General features: G+C 39.5%; 1 protein-coding gene across 6 annotated transcripts in view; it reads right to left on the reverse strand.

The window, feature by feature from the left end:
• The window catches only part of LOC146316907 (pleckstrin homology domain-containing family A member 5-like), a 105,577-nt gene extending 95,664 nt beyond the window's left edge, over nt 1-9,913 (reverse strand). For 2 of the 6 annotated variants that reach the window (XM_084733308.1, XM_084733307.1), the window contains exons 1-3: nt 9,721-9,906; nt 9,541-9,617; nt 6,678-6,735 (exon numbers count right to left, since the gene is read on the reverse strand). In XM_084733308.1, the coding sequence (XP_084589434.1) occupies nt 6,678-6,735; nt 9,541-9,617; nt 9,721-9,812 (227 nt within the window). In that variant the 5' untranslated portion in view covers nt 9,813-9,906. Of the gene's footprint in view, nt 1-6,677; nt 6,736-9,540; nt 9,618-9,720 lie in introns of all 6 variants that reach the window. The other 4 variants (XM_084733305.1, XM_084733304.1, XM_084733306.1 and 1 more) reach the window with 4 other exon arrangements.
• Nucleotides 9,914-10,280: the final 367 nt, after the last annotated feature.

Below are 10,280 nucleotides of genomic sequence, written 5' to 3' on the forward strand. Positions count from 1 at the left end.
CTGCTGTTGTTGCAGGATCATTATGACAAGCAGAGGCTCTAATAGATTATCAATAAGAAACCACAGAGTCATCAAAAAAGATGATTTGATAATTTATCTTTGAATGACAATTACCACAAGTGAATATCGATCCAAATCACTGTAACCTGATACTCCTGCGTTTAAAAGTGCAGTCAGCCAGTGTGTGGGCCTTCAAAGCACAAAACGAGCCAACAGCTAAACAGAGATCCACTAGAGAGATTTTTGTCATAATTGGCCAAATTTCAATTGACATGCTTTCCTCTGTGCTGAGTGATGAATTATGCAGCAGAAGAAGTGAACAGTTTTAATGAAAGTGGTGGTTGCAGAGCAGTCTAGTACAATATTTATATTTTATGTTGCACTTTATCCTGATGAGGACTCGGAAGCGGCAAATTGCCCTCAGAGGACGCTGACAAAATGTCACCAAATGAAACATTAATAACTGGGCAGTAATCAAGCAAGACTCTTGCTCTATAGCCCTGTGAGGGTCAGCTGTTAGAGCCTTACTCATTAGCCTCAAAACAAGATGTCAGCTTTCTCATTGTGTAACCTATGCAATTAGCCTTGGCTTCAGCAGTTAGGTTTTTTTTTTCCCCTCCTTTTCCAGACTGAATAAATGAGACAAGAATAGGGAACAAAGGGAGGGAGCTGGCAGGAGATCTGCACCTGTCTATTCATAAACATAATTGCTGTAAACACTTCCTGCTTCCGTGAGGCAACAAACCCATAATTAGGGTCATCACTCTCCGAAAATATTAAGCTTTTTGTTCAAGTGAAGCTAACTTCATCCCATTTATCCTGATACAAACTACTGAAAAGTCGTCAAGAATCCTCATTAGCAGACAGTGATGGACAACCATTTTGACTAAACGCTGGCTCAATTGCCCAAATCATGTCCCTCCGTCTTGTTCAAAATGAGGCTTAAGTTAAAATGTGGGATTATGTGTTACAGAGATAAAATGGAATAAGCAAATCTGCCAGATGGCACAGCCTCATCAAAATGGTGTTTACGTCACAAACAAAAACAAACTGAACAGATACTGCACTCTGGGTGGCTGTAGAATTTACTAGAAGACCAGAGAGAAGGACACAGCGAAAATGTCCTGAAAATAAAAGTGTCCAATGCCAAACTTGCCATATAGTACTCTGCACAGAGCCTGTGCAGCATTCGGTGCTTTTGCAAAACATCTTCAGCATTAGTGATGGGATCAGGAATGGGAATCAATAGGATTTTAGTGATTCCTGATCTATTTTCTCTGTGGGGAAAAAAGTAGGCATATAGAGATTTTGTTTTCATTTAGGTTCTTAATCCTACTTGTGTGGCACTTTTTTCACTGTAACAGAATATTTAGCTTCTGCAACAGACATGCAGATCAGTTAGGAAGCAGCACTCGTGCAAAATATCAAATACACTGCATTCCTAGAATTTAAGTCAATGTTGCATAATAATATATTTCAGCATATTGCCAGTGTTTCCACCCTTTCATGAAATGATCTTTTTACAGACATCACAACTAGCACTGTTTTCATGAAATGAAGCCACTCTGAAGCCACACTGTGGACCATTTCTTCCATCATGACTCCATCATGCTGCGGGTTTCCAGCAGCAAAGATGCATGAATTTGATGTCATTGTTTTGCAATGTGCAACTGTCCAAAAAAAACATGCCAACATCAACAAAAGAAACTGATTAGGTCAGAGGCATGTGATTCCAACGGACTGGACAATATGGAAGCAGTTCTCGATTGCCATTCCTAATCAGAGAGCCAAGCTGTGGATCTTTGCACAGAAGTGTAGTTCACTAACAGATAAATCTCCCAGCTCCCAACTCTTGACACAGGGTAGAAAGTAACAGACAGGTAATCTAAAGGAGTATGTGCCTGTTACTCTAATGTGTGGATTATTGTTTCAGCTCTTGGAGGACCAGAGCAGCAGAATGGCTGGATGGAGTTCAGTGTTCTCTGATTTATCGCCAAGTTCAGCAGTTGAGGCCGAGGCCAAAAGCCACTGGCTAAAAAACTTGACTAATGGGTGGGCACTATTGACCGTTGAACCACAGCAGATGAGAAGATACAATGATACTGCTTGTGTATGTGTGTGTGAGATGGATATGTGCTCTTCAGGCAAAAACAAACAAACATACTTGAAAAGAAGATTAATAGCGAAGTTGAACAGAGGCAGTTTTTAACTGTAGCATCTTAACAAAAGGCACATTTTTCACAGCATGCAATCTTATCTGACTTAGAAACAAAACAGTCACAACATACTGATTTGAGTAGTACACGTCTGCCTGTGAATGAAATTAAGAGGCAAACAGTTTGCAGATTTGCACCTCATGATCTCACTCTTTGCCAGTGGGGGAGCGAGTGCTGGCTGGGTGACACTTCCCAAACTAAAAAGGCGTGTTGGCATTGAGCCACTTGCAAACAACCCAGAAACTCAGAAGAGCTGCTCAGTCAGAGGAGAGCGGTAAGCCATGACTGATTCAATTAGCATCTGCGCTGATCTTCACTCATTCGACACTCACAGTACCATAAAATAATCAAATCTTGTGATGGGCCATGCCTCCTGTCCACAGTATCACAACAACAATCTGCACCTTCCATCCTCCTGAACACATCCCGTCAGAGGACGGTCTACGTCAGCACAATCTGCTTCTTGATGCTCACAGTGTGCAGCCAATTTTAACAGCCAAGCCACACAGCGAGCATGTGAATGGGCCAGATCCTTTTGCAGGTTCAAAAAAGCCTTGAGTCATAGAAATTAATCAATGATCCAGCATCTGAAAACAAGAGGAAGGAGTTGTTTTAAACTATTTGCCCCTTGTTTATGTGCATTAAAAATGCAAATATATAATCCGCAACTTACAATACTTAAAGGGAAAATTAAGCACTTTCTGTGAGACTGTCCGGTCAGAGATGATGGTAAATGCAGTCAACTGAAGCAATAAATCCCTCAGTGCGTGCTATATTGACCAAGAAATTTGAGTTATCCTGTTTGCAGAGCTGCACTGGCCAGGCAGTGCCTTAACGTACCAAGAAAATCAGACATTTCTCAAGCAAAAATGTTAAACAATATGCCGCTTTTCATCGCCATTTATGATAGTAAATGAAGAGTCTTTGGATTTCAGACTGTTGAGTGGAGAAAAGAAGCAATCTGAAGACGTTACTTAGAGCTCTAAGAAATTGTGATGAGGTATTTTTTTTTACCACTCCTGCCTATAGCTATTACTTTGTTGCCACAAAAATACTCATCTAGTATGCTCCTAGTAGTGTGTAGCTCTTCCTTACAACATTGCTGTGACATATGCAGGAAGAAGAACAGATTTTGCAGCAGAATGCCATTTTGTCCATAGCATGCACTGAGAAATTTATAGGTTCAAGTGGCTACATTGTGCAGAATTTCCCCTTTACTATGCAAATACTAAATTTATGGCAAAGTAATGATAACTTACTATAAAACATAAGGCACAGACTTATCCAGCTGTCATCAGGCTAATGGTTTTGGACAGTTTTCAGAGGATTTTATTGGCAGCTTCACATAGAGCCTCAAAATGCCCCAAGTAATGTCCGAGACGGTTATCACATAAACCTGTCAACAAGTCTCTATGTCAAAACAATAAGTCTCAATGAAATTAACAGGCATGGTTTTACATAGTCCAATTACTCAGGTTTAAGTACAGCTAAGATACGTCTTCATCATCTAAGACTGACAAATTGATCTTGTGCCTTGAATCCTAGTTCATCAGTGCACAAAGCCAGCTTAATGACATAAATAAATACTCTGGTGACCACATAACTACAATTCTAAAAGTTCTTGCTAAGTAAAACAACAAAGAGGAACCTCTTGGGCCAGTCCCAGTAAACAATCTGGGAAAATGTGTCTTGCAAAAACAGCCCAAACAAACCAGACTGTGGCAGCCTCGGTTGCATGTAGGCTAATTATCTGCACTTCACCCACAAAATCTGCATCAGCTTTCATTCAAATTAAACAGTGCGGTGTACCAAATGAGCAGGCAGTACTGCATTTTGTATGCCTCCTTGTATTTTGTGTAGGCCCACTAAAGGGTATTATATGCAACATTTCTTTATACTGAAACAAATTTTCATGTCAAATGTGAGTTCACACTTCAACTTTCAGTTTGTTTTTTTTAATGCAGTATAGAAAAATAAATGACAGACATAGGTAAGCGACATGCAGCACTAATGAGTGACAGAGGGGGAACAGAGGTGTGAAAGGATTTAGAGACACCATAATGGAGAGCGGGAGAGGTAATCAGCTGAACTGCAATTTGTATTTTTGGGGTGCATGTTTGCTAAATTAAAAATATCTTAAACAAATGAATGTTAGGAAATTATTTGTCAAATTGCTCTATTGTAAAAAATGTTTTTTTTCACTGCACAGTTATGGTCACATCGCTGGTCAGATTTTGATTAAGGTCAAAACAGGGAGATGTGCTGAGTCTGTTTCTCTGTGGCCCAGTTAAACCATCTGAACACATGTTTTTTGTTTGCAGTTTGTTTATTGTGGATCTTACTTGTAATTATAGGTGACTAAGAGTCATATGTGGTTCACCTGCTTATTTCTAGACAAACAAATAAAACCATGAGGCCTCGTTGCTGAGCAGTGGTGCATCAGCTAATTTATGGTTTGCTGTAAATCGTCTTTTTAGTTTGTCAGATAATCAATAGACTTTCCATTCCTATTAAGATGACTGGGGCAGATTTTAAATGTCTGTAATCACGCAATATCACATTAGCTCCAAACGTAAGTGTCAGCAGCTGAGATAAAACAAAACAAATAGATGATATTTTATCATTCATGTAACAAAAGCTCAGTTTTTTTTATTTATTTCCATAAATCGTGGGGTGTTGGGTGCACTGACGCTGTTGTTTTGATAAGATAACTCTTTTTTCATAAATCATGTTTTTTATTGTACACTCAGGGGAATATCAATCAAACTGGTGTTGGTTTATTCATTTTAAGAATGGTGTTCAAATAAAACCCTCATATATGCTCCCTTAATCCCTTTAGAGTCTACACTGCAGTCAAACTTTGTGCAAAGCATTTTTATCTTGAATTTGCATACAGGGGTCACACACTGACCCCTATTGACAGCTAAATAATTTGTGGAAGACACAATAACAAGACGGCAAATTCATCTCAAGTTTCTAAGGATGCATTACTTGAATCCAAATTAGTTCTTAAAACTTAAAATGTGACTAAAATGCATCTAATGCATAAAACCAATAGTTTTTAACTTGCAAAATGTAGTCTGTAAACTTAGTAGGACAGCATGATTAGTTTGTGACTTGTTTCACAAAGAACATTACCATGTCATTGAACTGTGCCAGAATCACAGTGATCAACTAATGAATGTGGTCCCCAAGTCTGTTTTGCACTGAGAAGCTGTGATAAAATACTGGAATATAAAATTACTGCCTTTCAGTCAGAGTGCCTGGCAACCTGCCACATGAAGCGGCTCAAATTCATGAGGAAGTCAAAGACGGAGAGAGGATTCAGTGAGGATAATAACACATAATATCCTAAATTCGTAGCCTGTGTATTGCAGTGTCTTCAATCATACAGGGGCATTCTTGTATTTTGGCAGAGAAAATTCATCTGCAAAATATCTATACCTGCTGTGTGTATGTGAGGAGTATTTCATTAGGATATACAAAATAAAATATTTCAGCTCATATCCTTGGATTTAAAACATTCTGAGGACAGATGATGAATCAGTGCTGACTGAATGACAGTGCTTGTGATCTCTTTTTATTAGTCGCATGCATCAGGCTACCATGGAGAGGAGAGAGGAAAATGTGAACTATACTGTAGATCAGCGGGTATGTAACATAGCCAGCTACTAATGTAATTCATGTAGATCCTGGTCCTCAAACAGAGAGGGGCACAAACTGAACAAACCAAAGTGTTTTCATGGACATGGAGGATATATCACATTTTCTCCTGCCCACACACCACAAACAAATGAGCAAACTGGGGATATGATGTTCAAACAAAATCAATGGAAGGAGACTTTAAATAAGAAGTCTTTAATGCCACTGGCTGGCATGTTCCTCAGAAATATTTTCCAGCATCTACTTAAGACAAGTGTCATTTAAAACTATAAGCAGACCATATAAACCTAAACAGGGAGGATAACTGTTTTTTTTTGACGGTTTAATAACTGTCAGAAAAGGAGAACACATTATACTTTGGCTCAACTCTCCAAGCAGGCTCAGCTCTAAGCAGGGTAAGTCTGAATAAATAAAAACAGCCCTCAAGAAGACAGCAACCACACTTTGCCCGTGTCTGTCTAGTACTTGCACAATGTTCCTATGTAATCATTAACTTTTGCGATAGGCCTCTGCAGTACAGAAATAGGGAGTAAAGGTTCCAAATTTATGACCATGTAGTATTTACTTCTAAGACACAGCATGTTTTCAGGAATAAGGCAGCATATGAAGGAGCTTTTCATTTATTTGAGCTGATAAAACTGGTAATAAATACAATCCAGTTTATAATTAAGGCATGCTGCAATCATGCTGACATGCAATGGGGGAAGTGCTTTGAATTCATACGGCACGTTTAGATATTCTATGCAGGTTCTGGGGTTATGATGGGTGTGTATTGTGGAGGGAGAGTGTTAAACTCACTTGATAAAACACCGCGCTCCCTCGAAGGTATATCCTTCTTCCCATCCAGTGGGTAGGTCTGTGAGAGAGGGAAAGGTGGACAAAAAACATATGAATACAAACTGGTGGAACAAACAGATGTTGTTTGAGATGCAGAGCTGCAACAATTGGCCGATTAATAAGTAAATTTTAGTCGACCAAAAAAAAACATGAATCAGCAGATATTTTGAAAATGGATTTATCATTTCAGTCATTTTTTTCAAGCTGGAATACTGAAGATTTTCAGGTTCTTAAATGCAAGGATTTGATGCTTTTTATATAACAGTCAATGAATGGAGAACTAAAGCAATTTGCAAACTTCACTTTAAGGGGTCCCACTAACTATTATTTTCATCATCAATGAATCTGTCAACTATTATCTTGATCAACCACAGTCCTATAATGAACCCATTAATGCAGTGATATTCTCAACTTACCCCAAGTATCCAGGTGGCCTTGTGACTGTATCACCTATAATATTATTACTTGTCTAACCCCTAGAAGATAGATTTGTGGATGCAGAGTAAATGTATTTGTTTAGAATTAAACTGTTTAGTATCCCTGTGTTTTATGTATTTATTTTCTATTTTATCTTATTTTACCTACCCATCAAGTTTCTTAAAGCTCAATGTACTGTAAATATCAGTCCAAAACCCAAAGATATTCAATTTACTATGACATAAGACAAATAAAACCAGAAAGTCTTCACAAATGAGAAGCTGGAACTAAGGAATATCTTGAAATTTTTCTTAAAAAATTACTTAAACATTAATTAATCAAGTAATTGTTTCAGCGCTAATGGGTTTGGGCTATGTGAAACTCTGATTGATATTTATCACAATTTTTGACATCTTAGAGACTAAACAGATTCATTGCTAATGAAAACAACTGTTATTTGAAGCTAGCGATGAGTATCTGGTACCTCACTGGTACCTGATACAAATAATATCTTGATATTTTAGGCTTTTCTGTGTTTAATGATATACATCTCCATATACACATTACAATGTCACAATATGGACAAAATTAAATGTCACAATATTTGACCAAATACCTCACTATCACTATTGCAACAATACTGTACGGATGCTTTCACAATACATTAACACAATGAGATTTTTGACTGATCATCAGTAATGTGGATATCATGACTAAGTGTGTAAAGGCAGGTTACAGATGAGCAACAAATGTCTGGAAAGTTCAGAGATTACATCACTCAAAGTGATTACATCACTCAAACAACAGGAAAAGACAATACTTACGCTATATCACCATATAACAATATCCAGAATCTAAAACAACATCTAGACTTATATCGCAATATTGATACTATATCAATATACTGCCCAACCCTAGTCTAGATCTGGTACTAAACCTGTACCTGCTCCTGACTGGTCAGTACCAAAATATCAGTAAGCTCCTGGACAAACAATACTGCTGTCTGTATTTACGTAAAATTACCTGCACAGGGCAAAACTTTCAGGGGTACAGTGGTTGGCAAACCCAAACAAACTCAGTCTATCCACCTCTTTGAAATGAGGCCCAGCCTTTACTCACCTATGTTCACATCAACTGTATCATGAAGGGAAACAAGGTGGATAAACTACAGTTTACCCAACTCTGTTTATACCACTAGATCCCTGAAAACACTTTGTGGGCTAATTTAAAACTAAACTAACTAAAATAACTGTTGAATCTCCTCCCATCTTCTCTTATCATGTCTATTTTTGCATCAAGTATCAATAAGACTGTCAGTAAGTATCAGTATCTGTAATAGGGCCACACGATTTGGTAAAAAAGTCATATTGCAATTATTTTAACTGAAATTGCAATTGTGACATGCCATATGATTAGTGATAATGATTTACTGAGGTCTGTACCACACACGTTTTCTTTCACCTGGAGAACAAGATGTTTAGACCAGGTCATCTATGCAGCTCTACAATACCTCCTTATAATGCTGTTTTCTCATTATTTTCCCCCCCTTTTTTCCTGCGATCTGGATATTGCACTTACCATACTGCGGTTTAATTGCAACTGTGATTAACTGTGCAGCCCTAATCTGTAAGCAGTATCAGCGTCGATATTGCCATCAATAAAGTCCTCAGGATACCCCATCCTTAGTTTAAGCCCTGCTGAGATGTAGCAGCCACTCAACAACATTAGTGGGAAAGCTTTGCAGAGACACGAGAAGGCTGCTACAGTCGCACATTACTGTCAACAGTAAAACACACCGCAAAGAGAGCTCATTTTATCATTTAACACACTGGTTAAGAGCTTTTTTTTTTGAAGTGGTGAAGAAAGGGAAGCTAATTATGTAAATTTACGGCTAACCTTTATTAGCTCTTGGGTCCACAGCAGCTGTTGCTGTGTAGTTACCTGTCAAGCTGGGTATCACCGTTTAGCGGGCTCAGCCACTGTTAGCTAACTCATCATTTTAACAGCCTATCAAGTGTACATCAGACGGGCTATGTGGTCGACAGAAGCCGCTAGTTTGTTCAAAACAAAACGAACCGCTGGGGAAATTGATTCAGGCGCTGCCGGTTGACGGTCAAAGTCGTTCGTTTTAACAAGTTCATAAGTTAGCAAACGTCCACTCGTCAACTTCACTACCTGACCGACCTGAGAACGAGGCTGAGGGGGCAGAGGTGGGCACGAGGGGGATCACTTCTCGCAGCAGGAGCGACTCGAGCCCACTCGCGCGTTAAAAAACAGGGGCACGGATGTCACAGCCTTTCACTCGGTGTGGGAAGTGTCGGTCCACGGGCAAGCAAACGGCACATGACGGCGAACATGAGACGCATACGAGAGAAACTTGACAGCCGTTAAGTCGGTGACACCTTACCTGGAGTTTTTCTGTGCCCGGTTATTACCGCCTCGCCACTCACTGGATGCAGCCAGGTTGTACTCTTGGCTTCTTCGCTGTTGAGAGAGGAGAAAAATCATTCATTATCACACCGAGACTTTGTTCGAGCCGCAGACGGAAAGAAATCACTTGAGCCGTTTTCTTTGACGGGGTAATTACTTGATGAAGAAGACGCGTCCATCCCGAGTAACCCCGTAACTCCAGGAAGAAGGGAGACAAGAAATCCACTCGGGTTGTAGATCCGCCGCCATGTCTGGCAATACTGTATGACAATCGCGCGGCTCCGCTCTCACAGGCAGGCAGGCAGCGCGTACACGGAAACCTTGGCAACGGCAGAGGGCTGAGAGGAGGGCAGGAACCCCTGCAGGGGGTAGGGCAGCCAGGTACACTCCATTCATCTGACTGGGACATGATTTCACTGACACACATGTTAAATACGGTCACTGAGAGACATTTAAACATTGTTTTTGTTTGCCCTTTATGAATGCCCTCAAACTTGTTTTGCTCTGCTGTTGCAGGGTGGCTGCGTTATTGTTGTCTTCTGTGTGCTCATGGATGCACGTTGTTGTTGTTTTTTTTTTCTTATGTTTGTTTGTTTGGTCATTTTATTATTATAGTTTTGTAAACAAGTGACACATCTATAAAGAACAATTGTGGATTTTGGCGGCAGATGCCACTACTGATATTAGAAAGTACAACAATTCCCAGTGTCAATATAT

Source organism: Lutjanus erythropterus, chromosome 13 (genome assembly GCF_056507025.1).
Source record: "Lutjanus erythropterus isolate fLutEry1 chromosome 13, fLutEry1.hap2, whole genome shotgun sequence".
NCBI lineage: Eukaryota > Metazoa > Chordata > Actinopteri > Lutjaniformes > Lutjanidae > Lutjanus > Lutjanus erythropterus.